This window comes from Suncus etruscus, chromosome 17 (assembly GCF_024139225.1).
Source record: "Suncus etruscus isolate mSunEtr1 chromosome 17, mSunEtr1.pri.cur, whole genome shotgun sequence".
NCBI lineage: Eukaryota > Metazoa > Chordata > Mammalia > Eulipotyphla > Soricidae > Suncus > Suncus etruscus.
Genome location: NC_064864.1, coordinates 6,219,681 through 6,234,925, shown reverse-complemented (window position 1 = coordinate 6,234,925; position 15,245 = coordinate 6,219,681). Strand labels below are relative to the sequence as shown.

Here is a 15,245-nt window from a genome sequence, read left to right as displayed (position 1 = left end):
GGTGCAGCAGGTTGTTGCACCCTCCCCTCTTCCCCGGTTCCCACCTGCGATCTGATCTTCACCCTCTGCGACTCTCTCAAGGGCTCTCTCTCTCTCTCTCTCTTTGCCCCACCCCGACTTGTCCCACCCCACCCCCAGGCCTGCTAGGTATTGGGGCTCCTGAAAAAATGGCTCTTGGCACTCACTGCCTGGGGACCCTGGGATGCACTGTGCCACCGCTGGCAGCAGGGACTAGGCTTTCTTGTCTCTCTCTCCCTCTCTCTCTGTCACTGCCACCAGGGTTTGTTTGGATTGGGGACAGGCAAGGCAGGCAGGGAAAAGGGGTTGGGAGGGAGTAGCCCAAGTGCTTCCATCCTTAAGCCATAAGGAAAGAGATTTCTTGCTATTCTGCATTCTACACAAAAATACACTAAATGACCCCCTTCCCCAACCTCCCCGTCTTTGGATATAAGTGAATTTTTATTTCCCATGTGGATGGCCAAGTTCTCACACACCTTCTTTCCATTTTAACTTATTGCATGACCCAGTTGTATGAATTGTTTCTCCAGTCCTTGGTTACAAACTAGATTTCAAAAACTGAAACTGTTTCGAACAAGCTGTCCTGCCTAGTTTTAAAAAGTAACTTTTTTTTCTTCTTTTTTTTTTTTTAAATCTCCAGTTAGGAAATCATCCCCTGGAATATAGCTATCCATGTAGAGGACAAAGTTTATTTTCTTCCTCCCTCTTGACCACAGCTCGCTTACTTGGGCAGAATCTGCTGACGTACTCTTGTTACTCAGGTATTGATGGTCGCTTACAGCGTCCCACCAACCTCCAGATATATATCGTGAGTTACGCAGAATTTTTGTTACTACAAATTCACCCTTAATGCAAAATGATGTGATTTTCGGAATGGCTTTTTTTTTCTTTTTTTCATCCCAGTATAGATCATTTTCTGGTTCTTAACCAGAAGATTCAGAGATTCTGAATCAATATGCTTCCAAACGATTGAATGTAAAAACACCCGTATCCAGCTGTTGAGTTCCATGCCTTTTTTTGCTTCTTGGATTCTCCTGTAAAAATAGAGAAGTATTGATTACGTTGTTGATTTGAAATTCTCACAGTAATTCACATCTTCCAGGGAATTGGTGCTTGTCCAGCACTTGTCAAAGGTGACAAGCTTCCCTGAATCAAACACTCAGGGCTTGTTTTCAAGTGTGGTTTCTGTGAGAAGGAGGGAGAAGACACTAATGATGAAGATTAGAGAATTGAGAATTAACTAGCCGTTCCAAGGCACCCAATCCTGGTACAGAATTAGTTCTCCCAGTCAGTCTTGAACAGTTGTGCTGTGACCCGTTTTTATTATTATTTTTATTTTTTAATTAGTTGGGAAACTACCTTATTTTCAAACAGAGTGACATTTGCTTCAAACTATGGGCCCTGTTTTCCCACATTTTACTACGTGTAGATTTTTTTTTATGTAACATAAAAAGAAAACTCTAAGCCAAACGCTAAATTTGTTCAGCTGCTCTCAAGTCCTCACTGACTTGTTCCTGTGACTCAAGTTATAATATCTCTAAAAGGAAGAGTTGGTAAGCCTTGTCCGAAACAGTATTTAACCCTTTACACCTCTTTACTATGCACTCTGGACTACAGAGACACAGAATGAATTTTTTCCCCCAATTTTAAAAACAATGTAAACTCAATTCTTGGTGAATGATTTTTTTTTTTAAAGCAAAAGGATGTAAATTAAATGCTGCATGCCACTATGCTGTAAAACCTGACACAGGAATCATGCAAAGCATTTTTCCTCTGGGGTTACTAAAATTGTTTTTGTGGTCTTATGACATTCTGATAGTATACTATGCCCTGGGGTGCTTTGAAGCATTTCTTTACCAGTTTAATCTGAAAATAAATTCTACATATGCAAATGATCCTTTTTTAGAAAAGTTTTCACAGTCTGGGTTCCTCTTGTAATGAATATGTATGGTTAGCAATCATACCTACCTGTTTTGAATTGTAGCAAAGTTGATTAACCTACAAAGATGGATATTCGATGTATATGTTCCTAATACAACTTGGAGTATATTAATTAAACTTGCAAAAAATCATTCTGGCAGTAGATGACTAATGAAGAGGTTTGTTTGTTTTTCTCTTAAATTGTATGTTAAAAAGTTTCTAAGTGCAAGTGAGTTGGTTGAAGACAGTTCGGGTGCTTTTCAACAGTCTCTGAAATTTTGCCTGCCAAAACAGCAATCTAAGATCTCTAGTTCAATCAGAACAATGGAATTTTTAGTTCATTAAGAAATTCTGAAGTAAATTAATGTGAAAGTAAGCTGTAACTTTAACTGCACTACTAATGAAAGCATGATCTTAGGACAACGAAAAACGTGGTGCAAAAAAATCCTCGCACCTTTCTGCATAAACTGTTAGTCATGACTGACTTCATGTGCTGCTATTGTGTTTACACACATTCCTGCAATATAGACTGTCGAGTACAACTGTGGGAACAAGTTGTCTTCCCTTCCTAAAGACTAATGTGCACAAGGATATCTGCCACTTCTGTTGAATAACTAATGCAATAATTGCCTCTCATGACTGAGTGGTCTGTGTACTACTAAATCTTTTTAAGTTACCTGGTTATATATATCAATGGTCAGTTATGTCAATGAAGAATATTGTATACGTACCTATGATTTGATGAGGACTGATTTTTTTTTTTTACTACGCCTGAGTAGCATGAATTTAAGTTTACACCACACAGCTGCTTATTCATGAAAAATGGTCAAGTGTCTTCTTTTTTTTCAGTAACTATCCTGTCAGCATGAGTGGGTTCTGTGACCTTTTTACATAAAAAAAAAAAATAATAATAATGTCCTTAACGTCTTCTAAATCCTCTGCCACTCCTGCAAGTCTCTTACTCTGAAATCAGAACTTGGAGGTTACGAACAAGCCAACACTGTCACTTGAGTGCAAGAGTCTTTTCGTTGTTGAAGAAGTGAGCCATTAATTAAGCCCCGTACAGGTATTGAATCATCAGATCCAGAGAAAATTACAATTCTGGGTTATAATCATGTTCTAGAAAATTAAAGCACATTTGAAATTGTTTACAGGCAAATCTTGGTTATTGCAAAATGAAAAAAGGAAAATAAGATTCTGATGTCTGCAGTTTAGTCTGCTGCAAACTTCTTGGAACTAGTGACTTTTTGCAGATTCTAAAATTCTTTTAGATTTATTTAATTTTTTGAGAGAGAGCTTTCAGACTTCCGAAAGCACATCTAAAACTAGTATCTTGCTATTTTGCTATCCTGAAAAATGTTTTTATACTTAAGTCAAAGAAAAATAGATTAGTGTGAGGAAACAAAAATACTTTCAGCTGCAAAGAAAGAATCTTTTGGACTCAGTTTTTGTATAACATTCATTGTAATTCAGACTGCAGCCTTTTCAGCAGTTATGTTGATAGTGACCTTTCTCACCCTCCCTCAATCCCAAACTCAATTGCACAGTTAAAATGTCACTTTTAATGTGGCTGCAAACAACTTGCCTTAATGTCATTAATGGGATATTAAAATTAAATAGCCTGGTTTATGGACAACTTAAAACCATATTTAGGGAATGGAGCAATAACAGTGGTTAAGGTGCTTGCCTTGCTCAAAGGTAACATGGGTTAGATCCTGGGTACTTAACTGCAGAAGGTCTGAGGTGTGATCCTGACCCCAAGGGCCAGGAGTTAAGCCCTCATCACAGCTGGGTGTGACCCAACCTCCTCACCCTGAGACCCTGCCCCCCAACCCCAAGTGAAGTTTATTCAACCAATTTTCAGTGTTCTCTGAACCACCTTAAAGAATGACTCTCCAGGGGCCAGAGATAGGACAGTGGGCAGGGCCCTTACTTTGCATGCAGCTGACCTGGATCCAATCCCTGATACCCTATATGATTGATTCCCTGAGCATGCCTTGAGTAATTCCTGAGCACCACCAGGTGCCCCCTACCCCGAAAAAAATTACAGAAATTTTAACAACCTGTAGGAACAACTGTGCCATCAGTAATTTTACTCAGGAAAGCATATGGAATGTGAGGAACAGACTTGGCTTTATGTGTGCTATTTCTCATAGTAAAATAATGCCCTAAAAAAAAAGAAGCTACCTTAAATTTTTCAAGGAAAGAAGAAAATCTAAAGTTTAAGATCAAGGATTAAAAGTCACAGGGTTGGGGGCCGGAGAGAGAGCACAGCGGCATTTGCCTTGCAAGCAGCCTATCCAGGACCCAAGGTGGTTGGTTCGAATCCCGGTGTCCCATAAAGTCCCCCGTGCCTGCCAGGAGCTATTTCTGAACGGACAGCCAGGAGTAACCCCTGAGCACCGCCGGGTGTGGCCCAAACACACAAAGTCACAGGGTTGGCTCTGAGTAAACAGGTATGTACCTTAAGATGTTAGCACTGCCACTTCAAGCCCATGAAAGTGGTTAAATTGCTCGATCTTTCTAAAATATTACTTTAAAAACTATTGCTTGTAAACAAGATATTTACAGCTTCATTGAAGGTGCTTTGAAATTTAAACTTGGCAGACACCTAAAAGTTAGATGGATATTTTAAGTCTTTATAGGGACATGCTCATTAAAATTTATCTACAATGCTATCAAAATGTGGCATTGATTTATATTTTAGCAAAACTGGCCACACAAAAAATAATCTGACAAGCTAAGAAATAGAAATCTATTGGGGAAAACTACCAGTCACAAGAACAATCTGACACAAATTTAAAAACCTCTAGCAGATGCATTTTGGAATATAAAAGGAAGGGGAGAAAAGGTTAACACAAATTAGATCTCAAACCCCTGTGTGGAAAGGACAAAATATAGTTTCCAGGAGTCACTGTCAAATATTGTAAAATTTAGGCCTCAATCATTCGCCACATCTGAAGTTTAGCAGTGAGGACAAGCTGCGGCTCAACTGTGGATGCTTCAGCATGTTCTGCCTTAAGAATCAGAAGCAGTGGGCCAGAGAGAGCATGGAGGTAAGGCGTTTGCCTTTCATGCGGAAGCACGGTGGTTCGAATCCCGGCATCCCATGTGGTCCCCCAAGCCTGCCGGGGTGCAATTTCTGAGCATAGAGCCAGGAATAGTCCCTGAGTGCTGCTGGGTGTGACCCCACCACCACCACCAAAAAAAGAATAAGAATCAGAAGCAGTGAGTGAACAAAACATTTGTGCCTGTTGTTTTTTGTTGTTGTTTTGGTACCTGAATTAAACTGCTAATCACATGTTCACACGTATGTGTCATTCCAACACTACATCACTGGAGAGCCCATTTCTCTCTACCAAAGTAAAAAAAAAAAGACCCTCCTCATACCAACTAACTCCCCCATGGAAGCTCAGTTTTATAGATAAGATCTTTAGTTCCAATGACTGACCATTTCTTATTCCACTATTCATTTCTTTTTTTTATCTTCACATATGGGAAAGAATTTTTTTAATTTTGGAGTGGTGACACCTACAACATGACTAGAGCTACTCTGAAATTCCATAAATTGTAAATAAATTGATAAAGGGAAATTTTTCTAATGACTACCTTTTATAGAGGTAGAAGCATTTAAAAAATATGAATAATTCTGTGCTGATACATTTTTAAATTTACAGAAAATTTACAAATGTAAATTTAATAAAAGTGAAGAGAATTAATATTTTAAAGGGAAAATCAATATAGACCTTTAAAAATATAAAAGTGCGGGCCTGGAGAGATAGCACAGAGATGTTTGCCTTGCAAGCAGCCGATCCAGGACCTACGGTGGTTGGTTCGAATCCCTGTGTCCCATATGGTCCCCCCTGCCTGCCAGGAGCTATTTCTGAGCCGACAGCCAGGAGTAACCCCTGACACTGCCGGGTGCCAGGAGTAACCCCTGACACTGCCGGGTGTGGCCCCCAAAAAACAAAAAAACAAACAAAAAAAAGTGCTTATTCAAAGAAAGGGGATATCGGCTTTTTATTAGAAAGTACAATATTAAAGATTTCTAGATGTCTGCATTAATATTTTAGGCTCTATTTTAAAGATAATTTACAAAATTATTTTGTATGATATGTTGATATTTGGGGTGAATTTGGTTTGGCTTTTTTTTAATTTAAAGTCACTTTTAAACCCGCTAATGTTTTATTTTGAAATCTATTTTCCAGTACGAAGGAAGATCAGATTAACCTATTCGATTGTTTCCCTTTTGAGATTTTCCTCAAACTAATATACACAAGATTGTTCTTATATTTATTCTCTAGATCAACTCAGCGTCCAGCATTTTAATGATCCTTCTGAACGCAGATCATCCACTGGGGAGAGAAATGAATCTTGGGGTGATTCCTTTGGCAATTATGAATGCTGTCATCAGCCGTGTCTGAGAGCATTTGTGATCTGAAGAGGAGATAGTGATTTTCAAAAAAGTTTTCTGTGGTCTTGAGACTAATGCTGGAACCTGAAGTCATTTCCAGTTTGACCACACCACCACACTTTCCACAAACCCTGAGTCCCTGGCCCTGGTTTGGATTCTGAAAGCAACCGCAAATGTGTCGTCTCTTGAGTGGGCACTTGTTAGTAAGTATTTATTTTCCGGAGCCCACTCAGGAGCAGAGAAAGGCTATAGGCTGTTGGAGAGGACAGAACAGTGAATCAAAACAATACCTCCCCACTTTTACGCTAAGGCATGAGGGAAACCCCCCAGGACGGTGTCTGATTTACCCCCCTGGACGGTGTCTGATTTTGGAGATTGCTGGGGCTAGGCCTGGTGCCCAGAGACTAGTAGAGAAATGTGGGGATCCTGGTTTGATCAAAGCACTAAAACCCACTGATACTTTTTCCTTAATATTATTATTATATTTAATACTTGTCTCACAGCTATTAGATGGTAGCTAATTCCCACTCAGTCCATTTTCATAAATAATTTCTGCAGCAAAAAATATTGTTGAAAAGTATTTATTTACACTATAGTCTTAAACCAGCCATTATCTGAACTTCAGTTAGGGGTCTGTGTTAGAATAGATCATTTGTCTTCCACAACTATTAAGAGCTAATATCCAAACAAGTCAGCTCCAGTAGCATTATTTACATTTTTTATCTGTAATTTGACTACAAAGGTAACACTTTTAAGTCACAAAACAGCATACAAAAATATACTTTCTAAAAAAAATTACAAATATTAATAGGCAGAAATATACAGCCATACTAAACCCAGGGAATGATTTTTTTTCCATGGTAAGGCAACCCATTTACATGCAGACTCTGTAACGTCTACATCACACAAGGCACATCCAACACAATTGCATGCATCCAAGTTTCAGAGAATATATGTACATATCCCTTTTAAATAAGTTAACCTCTGACTAATTTCAAGAGATCATAAATGATTTTTTTTTATCCAAAGGTTCAAAACTTGGAGAACAGTGCACATCAAAAAAATACACAAAATCTGAATGGATATACACTGGAAAAATAGTCTACGTTTCTCAAACAAGTCAAAAAAAAGGAGCAGATATTGCTACGTCCCTCCCGTCACATTGCACGTTCATATTGCTTCAAGGGTTGAGACGACTTGATAAGCTTTGATTCACTGTTATAGAATGCAGCATCTAGGCCATGCTTCACTCTCTGTACAGCATTCCCCCCCCCCCACGTTAGTCCCAAGCCATAAAGTGCATATCAGTTTTGATGCTGCTTTTTTTGCTGTTTCCCCCGCCAGAAGGGATCAGCATGTCCTCCCAACTTACTGAAAAAAAAAAAAAAAAAAAAAACTCCAATCACAAGAGATCAACTCTGATATCTAGAGTCAAAAATCTGTAACCAGCCCCCCCCCCAAAAAAAAGCAGGGAAGGGGGTGGGGTTAAGGGAACAAAACTAGTTCAACAAGCCTTTAAAGCAGGGTCAGCTGGGAGCCCTCTAGGCCCAGGGAGGGGGGACTCCGTCCCTTTTGGGTCATCCCACACCTTTTGTGGCCTCCCCATGATGCTGGAGATAGTCAACTCATCTGCAGGGGAACAAAATGGGTTACATTTTAGGATGGACCTGCTCTAAGTGGAAGGTGGACCAGCACCGGGCCCCCCTGTCCACCAAAGCTACCAGCCCAGCAGAGGGAGGGTTGAGGATGGTAGTGTGTTTTGTAGTTTGAATGGGCCTGAAGAAGATGGTGCATCTGCCTGAGTTTCATCTCAAGGTGTCCGGGTCCGAGAAGAGCAAGGGGCCAGGGACCCTCCAGCCATGGAGCTGCTGTTGCTGCTACAGAGAGAGGGCCCAGCCTGGGCACCCCCTATACAGGAGGTGGTAGAGGCAGCTGGCACCGAAGATGAGGGGGCACTGCCTTTGCGCTCCTTCTGGCGCAGGTGGATCTTGGTGTGGCGCTTCCTCTCATCACTCCTGGCAAACTTGCGGCCGCAGTAGTCACAGGCAAAGGGCTTCTCCCCAGTGTGGGTGCGAATGTGGGTGGTGAGGTGGTCGCTGCGGCTGAAGTTGCGCATGCAGATCCGACACTGGAAGGGCTTGTGCCCTGTGTGGATTCGGATGTGTCGTGTGAGCTCATCAGAGCGAGAGAAACGCCGGTCACAGCCTTCTGCTGGGCAGGGGTAGGGCCTCTCATGCACGGGGGTCTTGCTGGGCCTGTTGGGGTACTTGCGAGGCCTCAGGATGGGCCTCAGTGGCAAGTGATGGGGGTTATAAGCAGCAGCGGCTGCCACAGCGGCTGCCGAGCTACTGCCAGGCATCCGGGTGCCCTCGCCACCTCCACCGGCCCCTGGCCCGGCAGCCCCACTGCTGGGCCCCCCCAGAGTAAAGTTACGGATGGTGGAAAGTGGGGTGAGTGGAGGGGGGACTCGCAGGGAGTCCAGGGGACAAGGAAAAGGCTTGCGGTCTGGGCCAGCTGTACCATGTAGGTCCCTCTGGCACTGGGGTGAGAAAAATCCAGGGTAGTCTGGGATCATGGGGAAGAGGCCGGGGTCCGCTGCTGGCTTGGGGGACGGGTAGGAAGGAGGTGGCGGGTAGGCCATGGAGGAAGAGCTGGAGGTGGTGGCCGCTGACAAGAAGGCTGCCGAGGGGTCCTGGTAGAGCTCCCCACAGGAATACGGAGGTGGTGGCGGTGGCGGCGAGTAGAGGTGGTCGAGGTCGGGCTGGGTCTGGGACATGTTGCACACCCCCAGGGGGGCTGTGGCCAGTGGGTTGGGGGAAGCAGACGTGACGCTGGACGAGGCTGTGGTGGAGGCCGGGGAGGTGACCCCTTGCAGGATGCCCGCGCTCACGATATTGATGATGCCTTCTGGGTAGCAGCTGGCACCGGGGTACTGAGGGTCAATGGAGAACTTGCCCATGTAAGTAAAGGTCTGGTTTCTGGGCGCAGAGATGGGAGCAAAGCTGCTGGGATATGAGAGATCCAAGGACCTCTTCTCTCCAGTCATGTCAATATTGATCATGCCATCTGCAGAGGCAAACACAAGAAGGCAAGTGGGACAAGGAGAAAGTAGGCAGGCATCGTTTCACCTTTCACCCCCCCCCCACTGGCTTTATTTCCCCAAACCCAGGATCCCACTAGCGCTGGCAGGGAGGTAGGGCCACTACTACCAGCCCAGGGACAGCAAATGCGAATGAACCCCAAATCCCACTGTGACAGTCAGTGCAAATCTGCAAGTCTTGAGTACCTCCAGGAAAACATGATGAGCAACTCCCATCACTGCCCCCCCCCCATACACATAGCCATCTGTGGCTCTAGCCTCCAATTTGAAAAAAATAAAATAAACCAATAATAGAACAATAATATGAAAAAAAAATTCACCATCTGCCTGGAACTTCCCTCCCTCTTATTTTTCCTGGGGGGGTCCCATGGTGGGAATTCCGGGGGGATAGAAAGCACCCAGGACACTCATCCCAGCTGGGACCACCCTAAAGATGCCAGCCCAAGAAGTCCCAAAAAAGGTTGAGTATTTTCTTGAGCCTCTGTCTCCTCTCCCACTCCCGCTGCGTTTCAAAGGTGGCAGGAGGGAATGAATCCATTGGGGTTCCGCGGGGGGGAGCAAAGGATCCTCAAAATTCTCTCGCACCCGTCTGTCTCCCTCACCTGGCACCCGCGCGTCCCCGCCCTAGCTCCAGGCTAGCGGCCGGGTTTGAGAAAGACGCGGGGGTCATCTCCAAGGAAACCCACGGCGCTGGCGCCGGTGGCACCCGGGGCCTCTCCCCGCGCGCGCGGGCGCTTCATCGTTCCCGGTCTCCTAGGGGGTCCGCCTCCACCCCGCAACTTTGCGGGCGGTGCGCAGGTGGGAGCGCCTCCTCCTAGCCGCCCCGCAGCGCACCCCGCTTTGCCCGAGAGAGCGCGCGCGGCCAACGCGGCTCCCAGCCACATCTCCATGGCTAGGATCGCCCGGCGCGCAGGTCTTTCTCCGGAGCTCCCAACTTTCTCATCACTTTGCCCCCAAAATCCCGGGACCCCGGAGGTCCGGAGACCCACCCACCCACCCACCGATACAGCATCCCTCGGGCCCGGCGGGGCGCCTCTCCCACGCTGCTCGCTGCGCCCACCGTGGCTGGCTTAGCGCGCGCCTTGGCATGTGCGCACCGAGCCCCGGTGGACCCAGAGCATCTGCCCGTGCGCCCGGGTTCCAAGCCTGCACCCCCGCGGGCTTCTCCCGCGCACCCTTGCAAAGCTTCCAAGCTAGTTCGAGCCACCCATCCCCAAGTCCCCGGGCTCCCCCAAAGCCTCAAGTGAGGTCCGGCACACACACACAGTCACCCCACCCACTACCTTTCTAAGTCCCTCCAACCGAAGGATCCATCCAAGCACCCCACCATCCAGGCTTACCTCCAGCCACTCCGTTCATCTGGTCGAAAGGGCCTCCCAGTTCAGCATTGGGGAAGATGGTCACCGACGTGGGGGCGAGGTCGTCCACCGGGTAGATGTTGTCAGACAGCTGGTGCACAAAACCACTGAGAGTTACTGGAATTTTGTCTACGGCCTTGGCGGTCATCATTTGCTCCTCGCGCAACCTGGAGACCCAACTCCCTGGCTACCTGGAGTATCAGAGAAGCCGTTTTGGAGAGGTTTGTTTGGACAGAGCCTAGGCCTGGAGTTCCTTTGGCCCTCCACACTTAAAAGCAGTCACTTGGAAAACAATTTAAAAAAAATCCCCAAAGAAATCAAACTAGCAAACAAGTTGCTGGTTTGGGGATTATTCTGTTGATTTTTTTTTTCTCTTTTTTTGGTTTTAAGAAAGAAGAAGGAAAAAAACCAAGTTATTTGGCAAGGCCTCTCTCTCTCTCCTGGGTGCCGCCTGGGGAAGCCAGGAGTTGCCGGTGTAGTGTTATTATAACAGTCAGTGTGTCCCCTCGCCGAGCTATTAATCAATTGAGGCTCTCTCGCTTGGATGGAAAGTGTTGCTCTAAGTATTTATGGGCAGGTCCTCAATGCCTGTGACGTCGCTGCCCATATATGGACTGAGGAACAGGGCTGGGCTAGGAGGCTTTTGCCATCACATGGCCAATTGGCTTTGGGTCGGTGGCGCGCTCTCCCAGGGGCGCACAGATCGGGGCTGCTATGGGGCTCCGGGAGATGCTTTGGGGGGAGTGGGGAAAGGCCTGGAAGCCTTGACCCAAGCTTCCATCCAGGCCCGGGAGTAACAGGACCTAGGCGGGTGGGGGTAAAGGGAGCTGCAGCGGCGGTGAAGCTCCTCCTCCCCTCCTTCAGTCACCCAGTACAGAGTACAGGAGGCCGCCTGCGGAACAGTCTCCCCCCCCCCCCTACACACACATACACCCCGGGGAGGGAGGAATTCCGGTTCCCCAAAAAAGGCGAAGATCCGGTGGTGCCGGCTCCGCCTCCCCAAGGCCTTGTTTGGGAACCATTCCGGAAAATTAAACTTCGGAAAGAAACCCAGCGCAGCCGACACTTGCTACAGTCAAACCCCTACTCACTTTCTTGGCAGGTCTCAACCGCAAGCCAAAAGCAGTCAAGCGAATTAAAAAAAAAATAAAATAAAAAAGATTAAAACAAAACACTGCTCGCATTCACGGAAGCTGACTGCTTTTTTTCTTTTTTCTTTCTTTCTTTTTCTGAATTACTTGATGGAAAGAAGTGGCGGGTGATAAGAGTGAATGCGGTCTTGCTTTTTTGGAAAGTCTGTTCTATTTATAAGGGAGCGAAAACGGAACCGGCTTTGGGGGTTGTTTGTTTGGTGAAGTATTTTGGGGGCACCTGGGGGGGTGGAGGAAGGAGTTGGGGGGGTTGTTGAACAAAAAGGGGGTAGACCTCCAAGAGGAAGAGAAGGAGGAGGAGGTCCAATGCGGGGGGGCTTGGAGAAATCCTCTTGCTGGAGGGAGAAAGAGAGGGAGACACTCTCTTTCCCTCTGCCTGTGCGCTCCCCGCCTCCCCTTTGGAGCTGCTGAGCCCCGAGTCTCCGGGCGCGGTGCCCGGGAGCGTCTGGGCGGTCGGGCGGCTGTGCGGGGGCGTCCAGATGGAGGTTTGGACGCTCACCCCGTCCCACCGACACAGCGCGCGCCCGCGCGCGAGCACACACACACACACACACACACACACACACACACACACACACACACACACCATTACGCACACGCTGCGCTTCCGCTACACACACGCCCCCGCTGCCTCTTCACACGCCCACTCCCAACACTTTTACGCTACACACCTCCCTCCCTGGTTGACAGCGCCCGAGTGCGCCCCAGCCTCGCCAAGCGGGGCCAACTGCAAAGGGTGCTTGGTGCTGCTGCTGCTGCCGGGCGCAAGTCTCTCTCCTCTGCCTGTTCCAGATCCACACGCCAAGGCAAGGCAGCCCCCCAGAACCCCGAAAACCCGGGCTCCGGAGGAGTTCCCCCTCATGGAACCCCGAAATGCACGCTTTTCAAAAGCGGGTGCGCGACCATCTCTTGCGCCTTGAGCCATCTCCACGGTGCGCCCTGGGGAGACCCCCGAGCTCCCCGTTCAAGCCTGTATCTTTAGGAAATAAAAAATAACCCAGCCCCAATAGAGACCTGTTTGGAGAGCTCCCTAAGCATGTGTATATATGTGCGTGTGTGTTCGTATGTGCGCTCAAAAGCAGGGATCAGACCCCAAAGCCATTTCCCAAAGACTTTCCCCTAAGTCCAGACAGCGGCCGGATTCGGGCTCTCAGCGCACAAGAGGCTCCAGAGGTCCGACCCGCCTTGGCCCCCCAACCTGGAGCTCCTCCGCATTGGGACCTCCAGGAGACTTGTCCCCGGTGCCCAAGTTCAGTCCAGTGCGTCTCCATCTCCCTCCCGTTCTCTGCCCTCCGCGCCCCAAAGCCTCCAAGCTTTGACACAGAATTCGGGTCCATCCACCTGCAGAGCGTGCGCGCGGCGCGGAGCGCAGGGCGCTTCCCCGGGTCCTCTCCGGGCCGTCTCCAGCCTCGTAGGAGCACCAGCGGGCGGGATCGAAGGCGCCACTCGGTGGAACAAGTTGGCACTGCAGGCGCTGGCCCTGGGCGCTCACCTGCCGGGCTTAGTGGCCAGGAGGGCCTCGGGCATGGGCACGGACATGGGCACGACTGGAAGTAGCGTCCTTGGCTCCTCCAGCTACCCCCCAAGCTGCTTACTTCTGCCCCCGGTGCGCTTGGAACTGTGCCCTCTCCAAATTGCCAACCATGCCCAAGACCTCCAAAGCCAGGGTAACAATTTGGGAAAGTTTCTGGCGCGCTCTGAAACACCAAATCGTGTCTCCAAACCTTTCCCAAGGCTTGGACGAGAAGTTTGCAGCTAGCCAGGTTAGCGCTTACCTACCCAGGTACCCCACTCCACCCTCTGTAGTGCCCAAGCGCCAAAGTGCCATCTAGTCCGGTAAAAATGGATTTTAAAAAAGGCAAAGTTGCGCCCTTACCACGTGTGCCAGCCCGCTGCGCCTCCGGTGCTCGGGCAGGTCCCGCGGCCCCCACGCTGACCACGGGCAAGACGACGCCTCGGAGGGGAGCCCGACGCGCATCTCCAGCCCCGCGTCCGAAGGCTGGCACGAGGGTGGCGGTGCCAGGGGCGCGCAACCGAGGGCCAATGGAAGAAGCGTCGCGCTGCCCGACTGGCGTGGCAGCCCCCTCGCCGGCCTCCCTTGGTGGAGGTGAGGCACCCACCGGCGGCTTGGCTCGGCTCGGCTCGGCTCGGCTCGGCTAAGCTGGCTGGCGCGGGCACAGCGACTGCAAGCGCTTCGCTTCGCTCCACTCCCCGCACGTGGGCGGGCAGGCGGGCGGGCGAGTTGCCCGGGCCGCCCCGCTGCCAAAGCCTGCGGGCGGGTCACCAGCGCCGCCCCGAGGGGGAGCTCCTGGGCACCCGAGTGCCCAATGGCACCGGTAAGGGCGCAGCAGGGCGCAGCGCACTGGAGAGGAGAGGAGAGGCGAGGGGACAGCCAGCCGAGCGCAGACGGGCTGTCCTGCCCCGGGGTCCACCCGCGTCCTGGATGGAAGAGGCTGGACTTGCTGGGACCCCAGGTGGGGGACAGACAGGGTCCTGCCGTGGACGGTTTGGACACGGCCCGTCTGCGAAGTGATGTGGAGGAGACATCAGCGACATACCCGGGAGAATTCGGAGCTTGGCAAAGAGACTCACGCCTCCCCAAGGGCTGCTGCTGCACCAGCCCAATGTCCGGACGCCGCTGTGCCTTAGGGGCAGGGGCAAGGAGTAGTTGCAGGGTCTGGGGACAGCTACAGGGGGAATTGAGGGGCGCTTAGGGACAGGGACAGGCCCGGGTGGGTTTTGGCTGGAAATGGGTCAATACATACTTCTTGTAACCTTTTTCTTTTCCTTTTTTTAAAGATTGTGATGGAACCAAGTCAAGCATAGCACAGCCATTTCAAGCTAGTGGCCCTAAGTACAGATATAGGATGGCACTTCGGAGACCCAAAATGTTTTGCCAAAGTCACACAGCTGTACTTACGTGGTAGTGCCCGGATTTGCAGCAGTCTCTTTAGTTAGTGCTCTGTTCGCTCCATCCTTTACATCCGGGAAAGAGGCTAACTTGACCTATCAGGGAACATAGATGTTTACTGTCACCATATGGCACCATCTGGCACTAGCTTTTTCCTTTGACACTTCTGAGCAAAGGAGAGCTGTGGTGAGGGTTCCAGAAGGGCAAGGCACTGTCGGGAATACTTGTCCTTCTCTGGTTTTAAGGGAGCTTGGGGTTTGAGGGGCTCTTCAGGCCTGGCTTCTGAAAGAAATGACCTACAGACTGTGTTAAAACCAGGACACTGGAAGACCCAGTAAGAGAAGCCAGCCTCATGTAACCATCTTGGTTAGAA

General features: G+C 48.9%; 1 protein-coding gene across 2 annotated transcripts; it reads right to left on the bottom strand.

Moving 5' to 3' along the window:
- Window positions 1-8,162: 8,162 nt before the first annotated feature.
- On the bottom strand, window positions 8,163-13,870 carry EGR2 (early growth response 2). Of its 2 annotated transcripts, XM_049790619.1 has the most exons (3): window positions 13,838-13,870; window positions 10,793-10,901; window positions 8,163-9,418 (listed from the first exon to the last, which is right to left on the bottom strand). In XM_049790619.1, the coding sequence occupies exons 2-3, from the start codon at window positions 10,809-10,811 to the stop codon at window positions 8,163-8,165; spliced, it is 1,275 nt and encodes a 424-aa protein (XP_049646576.1). In that variant the 5' UTR covers window positions 10,812-10,901; window positions 13,838-13,870. The 2 variants fall into 2 exon arrangements, with proteins under 2 accessions (XP_049646576.1, XP_049646577.1); XM_049790620.1 differs by lacking the exon at window positions 13,838-13,870 and having other exon boundaries at window positions 10,793-10,961.
- Window positions 13,871-15,245: the final 1,375 nt, after the last annotated feature.